The 23,103-nt window shown below is 37.7% G+C and overlaps 1 protein-coding gene across 5 annotated transcripts in view; it reads right to left on the bottom strand.

The window, feature by feature from the left end:
- Positions 1-399: 399 nt before the first annotated feature.
- IL1RAP (interleukin 1 receptor accessory protein) overlaps positions 400-23,103 on the bottom strand; it is a 155,636-nt gene continuing 132,932 nt past the window's right edge. For 4 of the 5 annotated variants that reach the window (XM_072142580.1, XM_072142581.1, XM_072142579.1 and 1 more), the window contains 5 exons: positions 21,529-21,658; positions 16,699-16,853; positions 13,434-13,583; positions 11,887-12,030; positions 400-1,654 (listed from right to left, as the gene is read on the bottom strand). In XM_072142580.1, coding sequence (XP_071998681.1) covers positions 930-1,654; positions 11,887-12,030; positions 13,434-13,583; positions 16,699-16,853; positions 21,529-21,658 — 1,304 coding nt within the window. In that variant the 3' untranslated portion in view covers positions 400-929. Of the gene's footprint in view, positions 1,655-7,171; positions 11,267-11,886; positions 12,031-13,433; positions 13,584-16,698; positions 16,854-21,528; positions 21,659-23,103 lie in introns of those variants that run through there. The other variant, XM_072142584.1, reaches the window with a different exon arrangement.

Raw genomic sequence — 23,103 nt, 5'->3', positions numbered from 1 at the left:
AGCAAAGAGTAATCAGAGCTGTTGGCTATAACAAGCCGCGCACCTGTGTGACCATGGTCAGACTTCTGTCCATTGGAAGTAAATAATAAAGCTTTTTTTTATAGAATGACAGCAAGCAGAGATTCAGAAAAACTTTTCATTACTCAAACAATATCAATAACTTGTTGGAATGGGAATACCCCTTTAACTACATGCTTCCTAAATTAAACCAAAATAATATGCAACTTTAGCCTAATATCAAACATTTGTAATGATATTTCTTAGGATGGCAGAATACGGTAAATTTTTACAAATGTTATGGAGAATATATATATATATATATATATATATATATATATATATATATATAAGCAAATGTGTAATCATGGAATTCAACACCCAGAAGACATCAGTCAGCCAAAGTGCTTGCTACATTTACTCATTTTGATGACAGCTTATGTCATATCCACGTTGATAAGATGCCATTGAAGTCAATTTATTTCCTTTACAAATGCCTGTTACGGTTGGCAAGTGCACACAGATTTATTTATCATGTTATTATATCTTACATTAGATTGGGTTGCCGTGGAGGAAGACAGAAGGCTCTTCGGAGACTTGATAGCAGAAGAGATTAACAGATTTCGGTGCATGATGATAGCAGGAACAAAACAAGTCCACAGTTTGGGCTTAATAATAAATTATAGTCAAAATACAGGGATAACTGAATATTCAAAATAATGACACATAAAAAAAGTTTCAAAAAGTTTTTTTTTTTTTTAACTAATTGTTCAGATGTCAGTTTTTCTAGAACCGGCTGTTGATTCTCTGATGAGTCTGTCCTCACTCCAGTTCCTTAAAGAACACAGTTTGATTGGAACTTCTCTGATCCAAGGTGTCTGCTTTTTAGATGCTGTAAAACAGTCCTTGTGAACAGTAAATCATGTTTTCTATTATAGGACATAAAAATCGCTGTTATTATTGGATAAATCTGTATACTGCTGTAGGCTGAAGGTAGGTACAGGGGGTGGTGCTGGGGCCTGCTGCACTGTACCATTTTGAACCCATCGAGTTTTGTTCCCATATGTAACAGGTTTGCATAAATGCGTTTCCCATTTAGGTTTTGCTTCTGCTCTGCATTTACTTCTAAGTCTGTTATCACTATCACAATAAGTCACACAACACTGACAGGCCTTTCCACCCTTGGGGCCATTCTTAACTTTTACAGAGCCAAGAGGCACATTTCTGTCAATAGTATTGGTTTTGGGAGGCTGCACAGACGATGGCTCTTTTAAACGTCTCTTCTTCTTTGAAATCTGGTCAAGACTGATATCTGACTGGGAAGAGCAGCTCTCATTCCAGCTTGACCTTGTGTTTAGGCTCCGCAAGGGTAATGACAATCGTAAGGCCTTCCAAAACTTGGAGCTGCTGCGTCTGGAACTTTCTCCCTCCCAGCGGACAAAGGGCACACTCTCCTTGAGCTTAGAAATGGTGGTGTGTCCTCCATGGAGTGGCTTATATTCCACAATGATGAGACTGGTGCAGACGGCATTGTGGCACACTATACCAAGTTTTAACTCCAGCATACTAATGCTTTTATCAGTCAAGTAGTCAGGACTCAACACAACAATCATTCTTCGACTTCTCTGAATAAACTCAAAAACGGCTTCCACTGTATCTAGGAAGTATAAAAGGGGGCATGGCAGGGGAGATGAAATGGGAGAGGATTTACAAAGAGAAAGCATTAGAAAAGAGCAGAAAGCTATAGTGTGGAAAAGAAGAATCATGTTAGTGTTTTATAACATAGGAAGATCCAAGAAATTATATTAAAGTCTTTACAAAAGACATTTACGCACCACACTGACACCTGTACTATAAAATGAATCAGTGCCATCTACAGATGGGTGCCTCTTACGCAATGATGAGGGTCAATAAATACGAGACAGTGCTGTCTAGAGAGAGATGTCTGTTCTGATGAGGATCAACACATATAAGACAGCCCTGTCTAGTGATAAGTTAATTTGTCTGACTAGTAAAGAGCTCAATTGCAGAATTCATTCCTAAAATTCATTACCTTAAAGATTCCTTCTAGAAGGTTTTACCAAGTATGTCAGGCTTTCACAGTTATTACATTTTACTACTTCAACTGATATGAATTCATCTATTTTATATAAACAAATTGAAACCAAAATAAGAAAACACAGTATTCTTTTGATATATTAAGTATTAAAATATAGTGATTAATACAACCCTTTAAAATACATTGGGATAGATATACTAAGGGTATGTTCATTTCTAGAATCTTGGCATGGATTTGACATTAACCCCTTAACGAGCAAGCCCTTTTTCATTTTCGTGTTTCCATTTTTCTCTCCCCACCTTCTAAAATCGATACCTTTTTTTAATTTTTCCACGTAAAGAGCTGTGTGAGCAAATTGGTGAAAAAAAATGCAATTGCGTCATTTTCTTATGGGCTTCGTTTTAATAGCATTCGCTGTTCACCCCAAATAACACCTCTCCTTTATTCTTTGGGTCGGCACAATCACAGGGATACCAAATTTATATAGGTTTTATTGTGTTTTAATACATTTAAAAAAATAAAAAACCTTCTGTACAAAAATAAATGTTGCCATCTTCTGAAGTGAATAGCTTTTTCATACTTCACAGTACAGAGCTGTGTGAGGGGTTTTTCTGTGGAATGAGCTGACATTTTCTTTGTTACCATTTTGGGCACTGTACAACATTTTGATCACTTTTTATTACATTTTATTATATGTTGCAAAACTATTTGTTTTCATATTAGTTTTAGGAGAAGGAGGTGATTTTAATTTTTGGGTTTTTTTTAGGTTATTTTTTTTTTACTTTTTTAATATTAATTTATAAATATATATTTTTTATCATTTTTCAGAGCTTCTGATCCTACCATACACTGCAATAATACAGTATGTTCATTTTACACATGACCTATCACAATGTGCCACTGGCACATTGTAACAGATCTGCAGAAACCATACAGTCTCGGGTCTTAAAAAGATCAGATGCTGTCATGGGGACCGATTGTAGCTCCCCAATGCTGTCAAGTGAAGTGATGATCTCTGACAAGATCGCATTCAATGAACAATGTCCAAAAGATTGACCAAACAAAACGAATATTCTTTCACAAAATGTTACTTTTACTTTGTAAATTCATAGCCATATAATACTTTTCAGTACTTCTTATTTCATTCCATAGTTATACATAGAAGTCAATACATTCTTGTTAGTATTTGCTTGCAAGACCTATAGATCGTAGGGGATCCGTGGTAGCGAAACCCTGGGTCGGGCGAACTAGCGAGTCTGGCGTCCACATGGTGGATTTTATATGCGCATGTTTTTATTCTATTTTGTGAGTATGTTTTAATAAAATAAACTCCATATATTTGAACATACTACCCTATCTGCTGCTTAATCTCTTCTATAGTAGCTGTACACTATTTGGCTACAGGATGCAAGAGAACGCAGCTTAAAACTGTCTGAATAGTGATCTATTCCCATCCAAATACCGTTTGTGTGGAAGTGTACTGAAGAATTTGGAACATAGTTGGGAAAGGAGTGAAATCATCGATTTATCAAAGGATATATAAGAGGACACACAAGGAGCTCCGGTCAGACTGTTTTATTATTACTAATTGCTAGATGTGGGATCCATCTGTGACTGTTTGGCAGCTCCTATAGGGGATAGTGTGCATCACAAAAACACTTTTTCTAATGTATGATGGTCAAATTTGTTATCAGGAGAAAGCCTCCATTTTATAAAAAGTTCCCAAGTTACATGTAGAAATGCCACAAGAGTTTTAGAAAAACACCCCAAAAAGACCAAAGTTGCCAGAGTTAACTGTGCCCATAAAATGAGGCACCATGTTTGTCCAAAACCGGACACAACTTACCAACATAAATATTTCATACCAACTATAAAAAATGATGACTAATTTGGGTATGTTTTACAGACATGGGATCTGGCCAGATTTTACTGCCACGTATCTAACAGATAAAAATTGGTCTATTTACAGTGTGACTAAAAACAGAATAAAATCAAGGAGTTGAAGTCTGGATCTCAATTCCCAAATGAAGACCCCCAACTGAAAAGAGTAGCATATACAAATGCCCACTAAGATAAAAAAAATGGAAGCAACAGTTGACCCTCCATCCAGAATTACATAAGAGACCAATAAACCCATACATAAAATGAATATTTGAAGATATTTCTGATGTGTTTCTACTAGTAATAAATTTAATTTACACATGGCTTTAACATTTTGGCCTAGTTTCATGGCATTATGACATTATTACTTCATTTTAAGACCTTATAAGGAACTGATGTTTTTTTATTTCCTGAAACGCAAAACCATAGAATCCCAAGAGCTCGTACTTACATCTTCTCATGACTGTAAAAAGCAACTCTGGATCTAAATTCAGTAAATATAGTATTTGATCATTGAATACTGCATTTCATGTATATTTCTGGAATATTTAAGTCTCTTTGTTAAACTCCTTTGCAAAAATAATACATTTTACAGATCACCAAGACACAAAGAAATTGGATTGCATGATGTTCTACTTGAAAGAGGTTAATAGTGATGCACTGTAATCATGCTGATAAACCGTGTTATGACTTATGGTCTATAAAGATCTATAAAAGGTGCATTTTCTTTGGATGAACACAAGGCAGTTGAGTTTAAGGTATAGAGGACCACTATGGCATATATCATTTAACAGTGTAGAATAATAAAGAGTAAGGCAGGGGCATCATTAATCTTATTCATTGCATCTTTCTGCCTAATTGTTTCTCTTTCACAGAATATTGATGTGAATATGCATATTCAATAATGTCTGCCAAATGGGACTGGTTCGCTCTGAGCTTTCCTTAGTTAATTCTGCTTCATTGTACGCTAATCTCCAATCTTGATTTAAATTCATTGTGGCACCCGCTGAGGCACATAAGATAACGTATTCTCCTGACATTCTTCTTAAACAGAAATTGAAATTGATTCTTTATGATTAGACGAACATAAAATAAAATTCTTACAGCTGATTTCTGGAAAATATTCAGAAGGATTCACAATGTTGCTTTTGTTGGAAAGGGGGTGAAATGGGCAGATTCTTTATGTGCTACATGAGGAGGTGAACAGGTAAGTAGGCATGTGTCACGGGATGTCTATGTAGTGAATATTAAAAGAAAAAAATGTTGTTGACTTTCCCGAAGGTGTCTTACGCCAATTCTAGATCTCTGATGCCCGTTAGTGGCAACACCTAGACCATTATAGTTTCTTCCCCAGTGTGTACAATTATTCCCTATAGACAGGACATAAGATTAATATATGATTTGAGGGGTAGAACTCTGTGGCCCCAGCAATAATAAGGTCATGCAAGTGGTGGGCTGCAGTACCAGCAATCCCTTTACTACTACGGGACTTCCTGGTCAGCTTCCATTCTTAGATATCAGACACAGAGTGTTGGGACCCATATCTTTTACTTCATGGATCAAGGGTAAGTGTATTTAGTGGGAATAAAGCCCATTTGACTTTGTTCTACTGCCTTCTTTACAACCCTAACCAGGAGGCAACACTTCGGCCCAGATGTATTATTCTTCTTGCACCAGTATTCTGGCATATTTTGCACATAAATACATGTGAAAACTGCTTGCACATGCATTTGTGTAGCAATTCCACCAGTACTGTGCACCTAAAGGGGTGTCCTGGTTCAGAATCACATTGGGTGCCACATTTATGTCGGCAAGACCAACATAATTGTGGCGTACGCTTGTTAAACCGTGCAGGTTCCAAGAGTGCAGGGACCATGCTCCGGTTTTCGTTAATCTGACACACTTTGCACGGAGTGCTGCTTGCCTCACTAATAGTCAATTTGGGCCATTGGCTCATCTACTTGTCTTAAGTTGCCAATGTGGAAAGCAGAATATGTATCGGGGCGGAAGGCTGCAAAGCGTTTATCCTATGCTAGGAAGTGCCTGGAGTAGAAAAAAACGCAGCTGGCGACTTTTCACGTATGAAAAGTCGCCGGCAGCAGCAAGTGCACGGGTGCGGGGACAGTAACGTGCCGCGCCGGCCCACTCCCGTCCGGCCGCGCCCTCCGCTGGCGGTGCGCAGAGGTCCTGATAAATATCCCCCAAGGTGTCTATAATTGATGAAACCTACATGCATGTGTCTTGGGGAAGAGGAATGATATCTGTTAAGTAAAGCAGCATACAATGGACAACTAGGGAAGGTATATGTCCAGCTTTAGCCGCATATGTCTTAGACATTTAATGAGACATCTAATGTAATAATTTTTCAAATATATTTTCCAGTTCTTCCTTGTAAGCATGCCAGGCAGGGTTAATTTGTTTCCAGGATCCCTCTACTACTTTACTGCAGTAAAATGGAATTAACTACATAAGTAAAAGACCCTGTCCCCGGGAGCATCTATTACAGATAGCGCTATAACTGGCCATGGGAGTCTCAAGGAGCAACCAATTGGTACCCCCTGATAAAGTCACTGGTGGCTTCAATCTGATACAAGCTGGCACTGCCACAATACCTTAAACAGTTTACACCTGCGATCCGTGTTGGTAGTGTTTGTTCCATAGTGAAGCAAACAACTGCTATGTATGGAAAAGGCCCAGCACATAATTGTAGGGCACAGTGGTTGAGAGGTTAAGAAGAAAACTACTTCTTTACCCTGTGACCCCCAGAAGGGACTGAGAAGAATCTAATCAACTTGCAGTTTGAGAACTTGTAAATTCAGTGCTCATTTAGGAATGTTGTGATCAATGATGTAAGGAGGTGCATATTCAATTATTTAATGTTTATGGTGTTTTATTCACCAATACAGGCAGTCCCTAGGTTACGTACAAGATAGGTTCTTTAGGTCTGTACTTAAGTTGAATTAAAAAAAAATGTTTGTCCATGTGACAAATGGATTTTCAAAATTTTGTGCTGTGATGGGAACAACAAAGCTTCATTACAGACACCTTAAAGTTGAGTTTTGCTGTCTGGGACTAAAGAAGAGCATCCAGAGAGCTTCACCAGTGGTCACAGTGGGCAGGGAGGTCCCTCTGTAACTAGGGGTCATCTGTAAGTTGGGTTATGCTTTTGAAGATTTCATGGTTAGGAATGAGAAAGCCTGAAGGATTAAAAAATAATACAAAACAGTACAATGATTCAAAACATAAAAATGCATTTTATTCATTATGATAATGCATTGTAAATCAAAAGGCACTTAAAATGTGACAGAACTAAATAAAAAGATGGAAAATAATGACATGAGGATGATAGGATGACAATAATACTACAATTATTTTACAAGAATACTTGCCCTTTGTAATAAACTATTACAAACTTAATGACACTTACACAAGAGAAAAACTACACATAAAAGCAACATAAAGTCATAAAGTAAATTTGTAAAAGCAATGGAATGATGAAAACAATATATAGAAAAGTCTTTGTGCTTTGCAACATCAGGTAATTTATACACAGAGGTGGTAAAATAAAAGCACAAATACCCCCTTCTTGTTATGTCCATAATCTTGAGTAGAAGATTCGCAATGGGATCCCGATGTACCCTCCCAATTCATCTGGCAAGCTCCATGGGAGGTGGTTTGGGAACTTACATCAGGATCTCCGGTTGCTATTCTTCTATTCCAGGTTACGGACATCAAAAGAAGAGGTATATGTGCTATTAGTTTGTCACCTCTGTGTATGAATTGACTGATATGTAACAAAGACTTTTGTATATAGTGTATATACACTACAAATTTGCTGTCCATTTGTGGTAACCCAAGTAAGACTTTTATTTTGCAAACTGTTTGTTACCTTTTTTGTATCTGGAATGATAAAAGAGTCTATCACGGTCAGTGGAATATAAGGGGACATAGTATAGTAATGTGCAAAGAGGTAATGTAAAAATAAAATAATCAGGGTCGAAACTAACACCTTCATCATTATACAGGTTTACATATTTCTGGTACATTCGCATTAGTAAAATAACACCAAGAGGAAGCTTAAGCTTGCAAAATACATACTCTTTTCAATGGTACGGCTTCTGGCAACCTGTTCCTAAGTTGTGATGTCAGAAATCTCCATCATCTGGCCACAAAGGGGGAAATGTAGATGGAAAACTGACTAAAAATGGTCTAAGACCTTTAATCGATTTGGGAGTGACATATCAGGTGCAAATTGATACATCTACCCCAAAGATTGGTGACTGCAACTATGAGTTCTGGGCTCTAGCTTTGAGCTTCTCATTTAAAAAACGGTTACAGAAGAGTTCAGAGGAAGACAACCAGATGGAACATCTCTTTTCCAATGAAAGGCTGGATTTTTTAGCTTAGAAAAAAGATGCCTTGGAGATGATTTACATTAAAAAATATATGTGTGTGGTAAGTACTTAGGCTAATATGTACATAATTTATTATTTTCAAGAACTGTGCAAAGGGATAGGGGACATACATTGCGGATGGAGGGAAGGCAATTTATAAATCAGTATAGGAAAAGGTTATTTACAGTTAGAGTAGATACACTATGGAAAGGCCTACATGAAGAGATGTTAATATCTATTTGGATCCTTTTGTTACAAATTGTGTAAATCAGGTATTTTGGGATCAGGTTGATAAACTCCTTGATTAAAGGGGTTTATGTCTTCTTCTACATCAAAAGAACAGAATTCAAAGGAGAAAATCTATCACAACATTGGGGGGCGTTTAGAACGTCAATCTTAAAATTCTCCCAGCCAGAGGTCCGGGACCTGTACTCAATAAGACGCTCTAGCCGCTTAGTAAACATAAGTTTAAACTACGACAGTTCCTACCTGTAGATCAGATTGGAACTGGTGAAGTTTTCTACTGTAGTCTCCACCGGTATTCCGGGAAAACTATAGTAAATGTGACTTGCATACCTTAGCCTGCTCTCCGACCACTCTGCTCCCTGCCCATAGTGTTGTGTGGGTCGGAGCATGGCTGAAACTAGAGAGGACAGGGAGATTTGTGTGCTTTCTCCATCAAAAAACATCCTATCCAGATGAGTAGTTTAGTAAGTAATACATTCAGCTGTATAAAACTCAAAACTTGAAAAAAATAGTAGTTTGTAATACTGTACCATAAAACACTAAGAAGAAATCAGACTTAAAGAGACTTTCCCAGAATCGATTCATAGATTCTAGTAATGACTTGTATTGGACTTTCACTGATCATTTAAACACATGACATCACATACATGGCCATTTTGATTAACCCCTTCACTACTGACATGGGGCTATATTAGTCCGTGCAGAAAGGACATTTATAAACATCTTCAAAGTGACCAACTTCAAGCGGCCACATCTCCTGAGCCCTGGTACATAGAAACACAATGTTATGTCATTTTAAACAGAAGAATCTTCCCTTTATGATGTATAGATTGTGTACAGATGCTTAAACAAACTGGAGATATCCACCCTGAAAGTTGTACTAAAAAATGATTTTTATGTTATGTACAGCTTTGTATTCCCAATTGTAACTTTAAGAGTGGATATCTCCGGTTCTTTTAAACATTCATACACAATCCATATATCAAATTCAAGAGGAGACTCTCCTGTGTTTCTAAGTGCAGGGGTTGGAAAGATATAGGCGAATGAAGTTTGCCTCCCTCCAACCAGTCAGCTGGAGGCAGAATATAGAAGAAGCTGCAGGAAAGACTTTCACTTTGCAGAAGTAGATGCACACTCTGCATCTGTAGCTGCACCTGGGAAAGTGTGATGGAATAATGCTGTACATACTTAGTAACTTTTACCAAATGTTTTTATAATTATTTAAAAAAAAATGTATTGGGAAAATTACAAAAAAGCTTATTTTTTCACATTTGTAGTCAATTATTGGCAAATTTCATAAAGAAAAAAATGTGTAATTTATAAAACTATCCTATCAGGTTAAAGTCTCACATGTCATGAAAAAAAAACAAAGTACAAATTGTTATGATATGTAAAACTTTTTCAAAAATATAGCCATTTTAAAAAGCAGAACGTCATAAATTGACCTGGACATTCGGGCACCAATGACCATCGAAGTTGTTGAATTACATATGAACACATTGGCCTACTAATAAGTGCACCTATCTGACCACAGTTTCATAATTTCTTTCTAGAGTTTGAAAATCTTTTCAACCATTTTACACTATTTCACTACTATATAAATACTACTTGGTAGCTACAGTAAAACTGTTTACCCCACAATAATTATTGATTCATATCAAAATGATTACCACAGAATATACTTAAGACTAAAATTCTACTTGGAACTGCATTTTAGTCAGTACCAGATGTAAAAAAGGATCCTATAGGATCTGTCACCCAGATCATCCCATCACACATTACTATTATGAATGATGGAAGAATGGAACTGCATATGACATAATTTTTGTCCAGACAAGAACAATAGTTTTTTACTTTCCACCTTTTTCACCTTTTATATAACCATTTAACAAATATGAATAAAATGCAAGGTTCTCATAAGTAAAATAGGTATACATTAAAGTAGCACACCCATGTGAAAGCATATTGTTGATATGTGCCGTCCCTTTATGATCAGTTTTGACCTCTGGGATCCCAGTCCTGAGAATTTAGAGAACACGGCACAAAGCCCTCACTTGTTTCTATGACCTTACAATTTATAGGATAGGAATATATCTTACTTAAATCATTTTAATCTATATTGAATAAGATATCCCACTTTGTTCATTCCCAAAACTTGGGAATATGGAAAATTAACGTGCTTTTCCCTCTAAACATTCAATGCAGCTCAGGTTGTATAAGAGTTACAATCTCTAAAATATCAAGACATAGAATCCTTAGCTTTAATAGCTTCAACACAACATTTATCAACTCTAAGTTGTTACATTATTGCTAAACTCTGTTTCAAATTCCAGATTTTGGGGGATCATATGGAAACTACAACTATTTTTAGCTGATGAGGTGTTCTTTACAGGCAGTGCTACATGAAGCTGTTTCCAGAATCTACCGCCAGGATACTTAGATTTTTCTCCTTTCCACTTGATAACACTTAGCACTGATTGTGCTAGTTTTAGCTCCTTTACTTTCTCTTTATTTTTAACAGATTTAAATTCCACTAAGATAAGTTGGATGTTGCCCTGGAGAGCCATGTTATCCAAGCCAGCCTTAAACTCCAAGAGGGCCTGTGTACCCTGGTGGACATAACTGGGACTAATCACAACAAGCAGACGTCGGCTTTTCTTAATGAAGCTCAGTGTTTCATCCGTAATGACTGGAAAAAGAAAGGTGACATGTTAAAGAAATTACACGATTGTTACTGCTATTTGCTGCGCACGAGGGATAAAAAAAAATTCATGCAGAATTCCCAAGTGGAACTCTAAAGGCACCAGATCTTAAAGAAACGTAGGGCACAAAGATTCAATTTATCTATATTATTTAAAGTGTCAAGATTAGATCAGTAGAAAATGAGTATGGAGAATTGGTTAAGTTTTCATAGAAAATAATTACTCCTTAATGAAGATTAAGAAATACTTTGCTGTAGTCGGCTCATTTATTTGAGTTTTCCCAATCCAGCATCGAGCCACTTGAGAGTCTAGACTGTTTCCTAAACTGCTATCCACATATTCACTACACCAGATGGTCACAGCAACCGGACATATGCTTTCTACTAAAAATAAGGCTAAGTACGTCAAAAGAATAACTGAATTGTCTTACTGGGGCCTACAGCAGAGTTATAAATAGAGGATGTGTCTGACTGTCTGAAATCTAAGGACAGGTCATTTCAGAGTAACTGTTTGTCACCAATTCCTTCTTATAGTTCCCTGTCACATGCGATAAATATAGGCATATAATACTATGCTCATTCCACTGAAGAACAGAGATGCTACTTACTTCCACCTGGTAAGCTGTCTCTGTCAAAGATACACAGTTTGTAGCCAAATTCATTTTCGAGTACTCCTCTTAGTGTCACCAGTACAAATTCTTCCTCTTCGGCATTTCTTGCATAGGATACATATACATCATACTCCTTGCCATCTAGGGAAAACATAAAAATGTCAGGCCAAAACAAAAAAATACAGACATAGCTTTTCATTTTTTGTTAATGTAACTGGATGGTGACTTGTTTTTGTGAGACAAGTGGTTATACCAAATGGGAATATTATGCGGTATTATGCGGAATGCTTTATCATTAAAAAAAAAAAAAAACTGCAGCTGACATTTCTTGCAACTTTTAACATTCTCATTGAATATTTGTTCTGTACAAAAATGAATGTGCTGACATCAAAATCACAAAAAAATTAATCCATGGAAATTTATTAACCAATAGGCCTGGATTTGAAATCCCCACAAAATTAAAGTGGAAAAACACACAACAAGCTGATCTAACATTGATGTAATGTCCGGAAAACAAGACAAAATGAGTCTCAGTATTGTGTGTGGCCTTTATGTGCCTGTATGACCTCTCTACAACTACTCGGAATTCTTCTGATGAGGTTGCGGATGGTCTTCTGAGGGATTTCCTTCCAGACTTGGACTAAAGTATCCGCAAACTTCTGGACAGTCTGTGGTGTAACATGACATTGGTGGATGAAGAGAGACATGATGTCCCAGATGTGCTCAATCACATTCAGATCTGGGAAACAAACGGGTCACTCCATAGCTTCAATGGCATCATCTTGCAGCAACTCCAGCCCCAAGGTCTATCATTGTCCTGCATTAAGAGGAACCCAGGGCTAACCGCACCAGCATATGATCTCACAAGGGGTCTTAGGATCTCATTTCTTTACCTAATGGCAGTAAGGCTACCACTGGCAACCACATGGAGGGTTGTGCAGCCCTCCATAGATTTACTCACACTGTGCTATGATTTGTCAGTATAAACTTAGACAGTCATAAAATGCCCAAGATGTATTGAAGTGGCTGATCCTGAATCATAAATGAAAAGATTTTAGGATCGTCTAATTTTAGTCTATACTCCTTTTCTTGTTGGCTTATAAATACATGAGATTTGCAAATTTCTAAATCACTTCCTTTTCTGTCAGGCCTTCCCTCGCTAAACCACAATCAATTCCCAGTCAAGAAAACAGAACAAATGTAGCAATAGTAGACATACGGCCTTGCAATCTGAACTAGAATTGTGGCTACATTATTGTATGTACCCCATTGGTGCACCTTCCCCAGTGCCCCTTTTCTCTGTAGTCTGTATCAGCTGTATACTGTATGCAACTTACCTGCAAGTACAGCAGTGTTTCTAGAGGAAAGTTTTATCATGTAGACAGAGACCTTTCCATTTTGTTTGAATCATACATAAATTAAAAACATGACTTCACTTACATGGATCCCTGTCCTCATCAGGGCTTATAATGCAATTCTAACAAAATGTTTCAATATGTTTTCAGACTTAAGTGATGGGTAACTTTTTTCTTTTAATTTTGTACCTCCAATAGTCTCATCTGTTCCAAAGTGAGCCCTGTAGAAGAGCACCATTTCCAGCCAATACACATGGTAAACGATCACAAAGCACACTACAAGAAACAGGGTCGCTCCCAGTCCACATGCCAGCTCCGTTATATATCGAGGAGTCCCAACTGCATAGAAAAGTACAGTGCTATATGATGTCAATAACGGTAAAAAGCATATTCAAATTAGATGCAACAATGTCCCTGATGATTCAACCTCATAAACAAGTAAAAGCTATAAAGATGTAAATTCGTTATTACAATGCATATCAGTACTGTACAACACTGAGGCCTTTTTAGCATATGTCACTTTACATATGATCCTTGGGAATAAGTAGCATTCTGATGTAAGAATTTACAAATTGCCTTGACTTTGGCGGTCTTAAAGATTCCAGTCCGATACACTAGAGTGCAGAGTATCATGAATGTATCTCACTGTAACTTCTTGTTATCCTTGTTTGTGTCAATAATTATTCCACAGACAAGGACAATGAGAGTTCTCCGCTCTCTCTTGGGAAATTGAACAGCTAGGTTTGCAGAACGGGTGTCAAGAGTTCACAAATACATTTACATACAGGAAGATAATGGCTAAAAGGTCAGAGCAAAGCAAACAAAAAGTACAAAACCTTAAATGATGTTCAAATCCGACTCTGTGATATCACTGACATAAACATGGTTGCAAAGGCAACACTGAAGTCCAGGGTTCAGACCTGGAGAATGTCTACAACTTATTTTCTATATACCATATATACTTGAGTATAAGCAGAGTTTTTCAGCACTAAAAATGCTGAAATTGGGCTTATACTGGAGTCAATGAAAAAAACTGTATTCACCTTTCAGACGCCCCCAAACAGGTCCTCTTCTATCTTCAGCTCCGACTCTGTCTTCGGGTCTCAAAGGCTGTGTCGCGCACACCATGACGTCAGCAGCTTGCCAAAATCATAGTGTGTGCGCTGCCATTAAATGGGGGGGATAGGTGTAGCTAGGATATATACTGGGGGGCAGGCACTGGCTATATACTGGGGGGCAGGGGCTGGATATATAAAAGGGGGCAGACACTGCTATATACAAGCGGGCTGCTGGCTATATACTAGGGGCTGGCTATATAATGGGGGCCATAGGCTGCTGGCTATATACTGGGAGGAGGGGGCTACTGGCTTCATAATAGGGGACAGACGCTGGCTATATACTAGGGAGTTGGGGCTGGCTATGTACTGGGCGGCGGCTGGCTATATACTGGGGGGCATGTGATCGATGCATTTCCCATGCTTGGGAAATTGACTCAAGTCAATAGGTTTTCCCATTTTTTTGTGGTAAAATTAGGTGCCTCGTTTTTTACTCGGGTCAGCTTATACTCAAGTATATACAGTAAATTGTGTTGCAAGGACATTCAAATTCCCATATTTAAAGGAATGTCTTCAGTAGCACTTTTGCCTCTATTCATGAATGGGCCAGTAGTAAACATGCATGATCATGTTTTATTCAATTCTATGGGACCGACAGAGTACACAGCAGTTTTCATAGTGATGGTTCATGCAAAAAAGTAAATCTACCACCAGGATCAAGGATTGTAAACCAAGCAGAAAGAAATGTAGGTGTGTATCCCCTCTGGAAGGATCTGCTCTTGCTTTAGATTCTTATGCCCTTGTTTTTAAGAAAAAAAAAGCTTTTAAATTATGCAAATTATATATATATATATATATATATATATATATATATATATATATATATATATATATATATATATACATACATACACTCACCGGCCACTTTATTAGGTACACCTGTCCAACTGTTCGTTAACACTTAATTTCTAATCAGCCAATCACATGGCGGCAACTCAGTCATGTAGACATGGTTAAGACAATCTCCTGCAGTTCAAACCGAGCATCAGTATGGGGAAGAAAGGTGATTTGAGTGCCTTTGAACGTGGCATGGTTGTTGGTGCCAGAAGGGCTGGTCTGAGTATTTCAGAAACTGCTGATCTACTGGGATTTTCACGCACAACCATCTCTAGGGTTTACAGAGAATGGTCCGAAAATGAAAAAACATCCAGTGAGTGGCAGTTCTGTGGGCGGAAATGCCTTGTTGATGCCAGAGGTCAGAGGAGAATGGGCAGACTGGTTCGAGCTGATAGAAAGGCAACAGTGACTCAAATCGCCACCTGTTACAACCAAGGTAGGCAGAAGAGTATCTCTGAACGCACAGTAAATCAAACTTTGAGGCAGATGGGCTACAGCAGCAGAAGACCACACCTAGTGCCACTCCTTTCAGCTAAGAACAGGAAACTGAGGCTACAATTTGCACAAGCTCATCGAAATTGGACAGTAGAAGATTGGAAAAACGTTGCCTGGTATGATGAGTCTCGATTTTTGCTGCGACATTTGGATGGTAGGGTCAGAATTTGGCGTCACAACATGCAAGCATGGATCCATCCTGCCGTGTATCAACGGTTCAGGCTGGTGGTGGTGGTGTCATGGTGTGGGGAATATTTTCTTGGCACTCTTTGGGCCCCTTGGTACCAATTGAGCATCGTTGCAACGCCACAGCCTACCTGAGTATTGTTGCTGACCATGTCCATCCCTTTATGACCACAATGTACCCAACATCTGATGGCTACTTTCAGCAGGATAATGCGCCATGTCATAAAGCTGGAATCATCTCAGACTGGTTTCTTGAACATGACAATGAGTTCACTGTACTCAAATGGCCTCCACAGTCACCAGATCTCAATCCAATAGAGCATCTTTGGGATGTGGTGGAACGGGAGATTCGCATCATGGATGTGCAGCCAACAAATCTGTGGCAACTGTGTGATGCCATCATGTCAATATGGACCAAAATCTCTGAGGAATGCTTCCAGCACCTTGTTGAATCTATGCCACGAAGAATTGAGGCAGTTCTGAAGGCAAAAGGGGGTCCAACAACGTTACTAGCATGGTGTACCTAATAAAGTGGCCGGTGAGTGTATATATATATATATATATATATATATATATATATATATATATATATATATATATATATCTTTTCTTCTTAAACTTTAAGCTTCAAAGATATAAACCCTGTTAGATTTATACGTCTTATGCTGTGCAGATACTTTACTCCATTTTATCTAGATAAGCTTGTGTGTTTTTTTTTCCTATTATTAAAGTTTTTACCAAAATGTAAAAGTCCTTTCCAAATAAGAAGTGATAACAATAATAACAATAACAGTAAAACAATTTAGATGATATTTAAGCACCTTTCTCTTTGACAAGTGCTTGCCTGGACACCACCCCCAAGGTGTTTTTTGCAGTGCAGGTATAGTTGTGCTTGAGCTCATCTGGTGTAATGTTTTTGATCCGTAATTCCTTTTTTATGGTCTTGGCTCCAGGATTGCCCATATCCAATGTAACACTAAAGAAAATGAGAAAACCTTGCATCATTTCTTTTCCTAACTCATAATGGTGCAGACAGGGATAAACTCCTTACATGCTTGTGTGGCAACAAGTTCACTTCAAGGTTAAAAGCAAAACAAGATTTGAAGATAAAAAGTCCCCGTCTCTTGGTAGAAATTGTATATTTTGATTTTTAAATTTAACTCTACGATTTTAGAACGTATCTTAAAGGAATTAAACATGGGGATATGTATGCTAAAAATTAAATTTCTACAAATATTTACCACCACTGATGGAAAAAAGGATTTAAATATGCTGATCTGAGAGTAATTAAAAAGAATAAATAAAAACTCTGCAATTGATGTCAGATAATATACAACAGCTTCACTAGAGCTACTAGCAACTGGTCATCTTCTATAACCCCTTAGACAGGTTTTCTAGCCATAAAAAGTTACCCTCTATCCAAAGGGTAGGGGGTAACTTGCTGATCAGTGGGGGTTCAAATGTGGAATCGGATCATGAGAACAAGGGTCCATTGTACCCCAAATGATAGGGGCAGCAGGTTGAATATTGATAAAGATAGCACATTGATGGATATCAGCAAGTTATTCTCTATACTATGGATAGGGGAAAACTTGAGTTTCATTTTTGTAGCTGGACATTTAAATTAAAAATTTAAAAGTAGTAAGTTAAAAAAAAGAACAACCTCGAGGTAGAAGAGTAAAGAGCCAGGTGTTGCTAAACATATACCATTGATTCTTTGATCCTCAGCAAGTGTGACAACCTTTCTAAAGGTTTTGGTAGTTTACCTGTCTGTAGCATTCACTTGTAGTATAGCACAATGTCAAGGTGCAAAGACACCATCAAATCCTGGTATCAAACAACTGTTTCTGCTCATCAATTCTGGAAGGGATGTGAGGTCATTTTAAAGCAACTGGAAGTCATTCTACAGTGAAAACATTCAAGGGAGTCTCCCGCCTCCACCTGGCGTTAGCATGCGATGTTATTTCGACCATATCTCTATTATTTCTGTCCATTATGCCATTTACAAAATATACAATCCATATGCCAATGAGGCACTGCTATTCCCACATTGTACTGTGTGACCCCATGATTCTGAAAAGACAAATCTCATTTTTATTTCAGAGAGATAATGGTGGTTTACGCAGGAAAAACAGTGCTGGATGGTAAGGACAAGCTCTGTGTGAACCCGCTGCCTTATTACCATATGTGAATTTGGTAATGGGAATTTCCCAGAAATTACATAATGGAAAGTAATAATAAATGCATTTTTAAAATCACGGTGCATTTCTCTACAACATGCTGCCGGCAGATTAAATGCTTCAGGAAGTGGTAGACTCTTCCCTGCATCTCCCGATAAACCAAACACAAATATGACCATGCATTGCTCTGAGATACAGTCACCATAAACCCAAAGAGTTTAATCTCAGACTTTTTAGGCTTCCAAATGTTAAAAGATCAAGGTTAGTACAAATACAAAAAGACTTATTTGGAAGATTCCAGGAAAAAGTCTCTCCATTCTAAAAAGTTTCAAAGCTACATCCAAACAACAAAAGACTTTGAGAACAATGTCCTTTGGACAGACAAGATATTCGACTGTAACGTATACCACCTTGTTTGGCAAAAATCAAACAGCATATCAGTACAAACATCTATCTCCAACTATCATGCATTCATTTTTTCTCAATCTCCCCAGAAGAGGACTTCCCAGCAACTTCAAACTAAAATCAAACCAAAGTCAACACAAGGTCGAGTTCATAAAGTTCAACTTCATGACAGCTCAATTAGAGAAAAGATGAACAAGTATAGCTCGTTTACAAAGACAATGGTTTTACCTGGCAACCCTTCCAGACAAAATGTAGCAAAACAGTTGCATCTAAATCAAAATCAAAGCTTCCAATCAATCTCATTTGGTCAAACCATACCATAGTGGATTATTCTGCCCATAATTCACACCACAACATTTGGCAAAAATAAAAACACAGCATATTAGCACAAATATGTAATATAAACTGTCAATCATACTAAAATATTACATTCCAACTCAAATGTGTGAAAAAAACTCAGATTTCACTAACCACTATTTATAAGCTAAACTCTATGGGAAGCACCTAGGTATATGAGGAATCCCCTAAACCTGGGTAATGTGATAAATCAGTCACTTTTAAATGGCCCTAACCTGAACACCTGAACCTTTAGTAGTTCAGAAAAAAATGTGTTAGAACTTCATTACTACTACAGTACTGGTAAAAGTAGTAAACAGTAGTAAAACAGACCAGTATAAGGACCATTTGAAAGCTGAAATATTTTTTACAAGATTCATTGCATGCTTTTTTATTTAAGATTTTAAGTTTCTAGATATATGTATATTTCTTACACATATATATATATATATATATATATATATGAATAAATAATAATATATTTTATTATTATTTTATTTATATTAATTTTTTTTATTATTAAATAAAGTAAATATTATCCAGGGTCAAGTGCCGAATGGTATTTTTTATGTGCCAAGCATTGCTCATTCTTTTATACTGAAAGCTGAAAAATTGGACTTGGTAGGTCCTCCTCCGTTACATGTAAACTTCATTGACATGACTTTTTTGACATCACAATGTTTTGTAATCTGCTTTCTGTATTTCTACGACACAATATAATACAATTAACATTCTGCAAGAATAATCATTACAAGCAGAACATTATAATGTCACAACTGGACAAATATACCCAGATGAATGGCGCTATACGTGTACCAACTAGTTCTTCTTGCAAAATCATTGTCATGGAAATATCTATTGCAGGATCTTCTTTTCTTCAAAATGGAGAGGATGCTTTTATATCAATCAATGGTAAACATAATAATCAGCTTTTTGTGTAAAGGTAGGTTCTGCTGCAGCTGAGGTGGGTATTATGACCTGCAGATGATCTACAGTAGGGAGGACATTACAGGCAGTCCCCGGGTTACGTACAATATAGGGTCCGGAGGTTTGTTCTTAAGTTGAATTTGTATGTAAGTCGAAACTGTATATTTTATAGTTGTAGATCCAGACAAAAAAATTTTTGGCCCCAGTGACAATTGGAGTTTAAACATTTTTTGCTGTAATTAGACCAAGGATTATCCATAAAGCTTCACTACAGACACCTTACAGCTGATTATTGCAATCTGGGACTATGTTAAAGCATTCAGAAAGCTTCACCAGAGGTCAGAGGGGTCTGTCTGTAACTATGGGTTGTCTGTAAGTCGGGTGTCCTTAAGTAGGGGACTGCCTGTATCCCATATCGAACATTCCCTGCACAGAAGAATAGCTATTGTGTCCACAGCATCCTTTTGTTGTAGAATTCTTTTTTTTTTTTACAGCAAGTATAATTTTTCCCTAATATTGGTCTATGAGATACTGACAGTATTCACAGTCATCTTAAATGGCAAACAAGACTCCTGCTACTAATATTTAAACAAAGCATCAGCCAAGCATGAAAGAGTAGTGCTTAACATTGGATTTACCCTCAGCCTCATCCAAGGTTATATGTACAAGTGTGACCTTCATTACTCACAAAAAATTGTCCATTAAGAATGCAGGTTTTAAGGTTAGAAACTTGTACAGTTTTTATCACCTTAAAGGAAATCTAGAATCAAAAGTATGATAAAACACTTACTCATAGATCCAGAATTGTGTGGTAACCTTCTTAAATTTGTAATCCATGGCCTCCTTCCTTCTAAAATTAACTTGCTACTATGCTATTTTATTCATGTAACATAATGCTAATGAGCCCGGGGCCCCTCTGTTATCTGGATTTATGGACTGTTACACTGTCTCCCCCTCCTCCCTCAGGAAGTGCTCACAGCACAAGTGCTGAGAAAGCAGGATCACAGAAAGACTTCTAGGCTCATAAGCATAATTTTAAAAGTAGATTTTTAGAAGTAAAACAAGAAAAAAATTCCACTGTCACAGTCCGGATCTACAGGTAAATGTCACTGGTTTATCACGCTCAATTTTGATGTTAGTTTTGCCTTAAAGGGGTTATCAGAGTTTAAGAAATAATTCAGGGCCGGGCTGGGGCGGGCTATTAAAAATAAATGTGAACATACCTCCTACGGGGCTGCTGATGTCCCACGCCGTGGTCCGTCTGATCGGTGCCCCGATTTGTTTACAGGGGTGCACAGGGAGCTTTAGGACATCTGGAAGCTCCCATCAGACACCATCTCCCAGCGCCCTACAATGCTGAGAGCTAGGTGCAGGATGGGCCTGGCCGCCACCTCAGCTGCTGGAGCACAGGTTCTGTGCCCCTGTAAACAAACAGGGGCACGGATCAGACGGACCGCAGCACGGGGCATCAGCAGCGCTGAAGGATGTAAGTACACATTTATTTTTTAACAGCCCGCCCGGCCCTAAGTTATTTCTTAAACTCAGATAACCCCTTTAAAGCAAACATGTCACCAGGAATGTGATTTTTAGCTGGTTTTAGGCATAAAAATGAAATTCCTGGCGACAGGTTGATTTTAAGATTTAGCATGTACAAACTGTATCATTAAATGTATGCAGAGATTTTAATTTATTATTCTCTATTATTTGACAATATCTAATAGATACAGGATCAGTAACCGAAATAAGGAATTGAGGGTTTTGCAGTGAACAATGGAATCATTTATGTAAGAAAATCCCTCTTACCTTTCATTAACAAGAACTCTTTGGTCAGTAAAGTCTCCTTCACTCTTTCCATTTATTCTCCACCCAATATCAGTATACGAATTATTTACATAGGAAAAATAAACCTCACATGGAATATGTAATTCTCCTCCTAAATAAAACAAAGTGCAGCACATTTAGTATGAATTGTAGTTATAGGCAGTTTGATTTCTGCCATAACAGAAAAAGTTCTAACAACACTGGATAGAAAATTCAGGAAAGTGTAAACATAGTGGCCATGAATAGCCTTAAAATAGTACGGATACTAAACTGTAATCGCATACAGCGATAGGTCCAGAGCTTGATAGCAGCACAGAAACCTCTCTTTTTTGAATGTGCGCAACACCTAGAATATGAGGCACAGATGTATTTCACACATGAAAGGAAGGGCATAGAGCAGTGATGACTAACCTTTTAGAGGCCGAGTTCCCAAACTGCATCCCAAAACCCTGCTTATTTATCGCAAGGTGCCAACAAAAATTAAAGCAGTAACTTATTGCTCCCTGTTCAACAACTTTCAATCATACTGGCCTCCTGAGGACACCAACACAGTAGAAAGATGGAAAATCTTCAGCATTTTAGCTTCTTTCCAGTGTCCCTCTGTACACAGAGAATTGTGGGGCCAGCAGGAGGTCCTCCAAAAATAATTCAACACTGTCAAATTCTCCCTCTTCCTACAGTCCCAAGTAGCAAAGTAAGCAAGTAGCAAAATATGACTGAAAGCCACATCTTTTTAAGTTTCTTGGAACTGCAGGAAGATTCTTTGAGTCTTGTCTGGTGTGCTGGGGCGATGGCCCGGGTGCTCACAAAAAGGGCTCTGAGTGCCGCCTCTGGCCATAGGTTCGCCACCACTGGGATAGGGAATACTTAGGCAATTGTGATCATCCATGCACTGCTGACATCTCATCAGATGCCCATTAGATGGGAGCACCCTGTTAATAATCCACTGTTATGTCTGTCAGAGGTCACATAGTAGGACATTTAATATTAGGTGTCCTATGACCAACATGGAATATATTTAGAGAGCTTGATTGTTGACACTACAACCTCCCTGGTAGGTAATAAAGGCAACATCAGCTTATGACTTTTTTTAACTGGTTTTCTACAAATTATTTGACCAATGGCATATAGAGATATACTATTTTTTGGACATAATAGCACATGGCTAGCTTGTATACAATATGCTATACACCTTTAGTGAATTTTAGGTTCATTATACCTAGGACACCGTGTTTCTCAAGTTGACCTTCCTCTTTAGAAGTTAATGAGCAGGCGGCTGAAAATTCAGAATGACTTGACCAGTATATAAAACATATTTGACCTTGGAACTGAACATAAGAAATCATCAAAAACTATTTAGCATTGTTATCCCTTAAAGGGAACCTGTCACCAGGTTTTACCCCATTAAAGTACTAGCCCCCTTAGGTGGAATAAAATATCCTTTGTAGAATTCCTTTTTTTATTAGAAATCTCCCCGAAAGATATATCTTCTCACCTCATACACACATGAGATCAGTTTAGTGCTAACAGTGTCTATTCAGAAGTCCATATCTTTGG

The sequence above is a fragment of the Engystomops pustulosus genome, chromosome 3 (assembly GCF_040894005.1).
Source record: "Engystomops pustulosus chromosome 3, aEngPut4.maternal, whole genome shotgun sequence".
Classification (NCBI taxonomy): domain Eukaryota; kingdom Metazoa; phylum Chordata; class Amphibia; order Anura; family Leptodactylidae; genus Engystomops; species Engystomops pustulosus.
The sequence above is the reverse complement of the archived record's forward strand: the minus strand, read 5'-3'. Positions and strand labels throughout refer to the sequence as shown.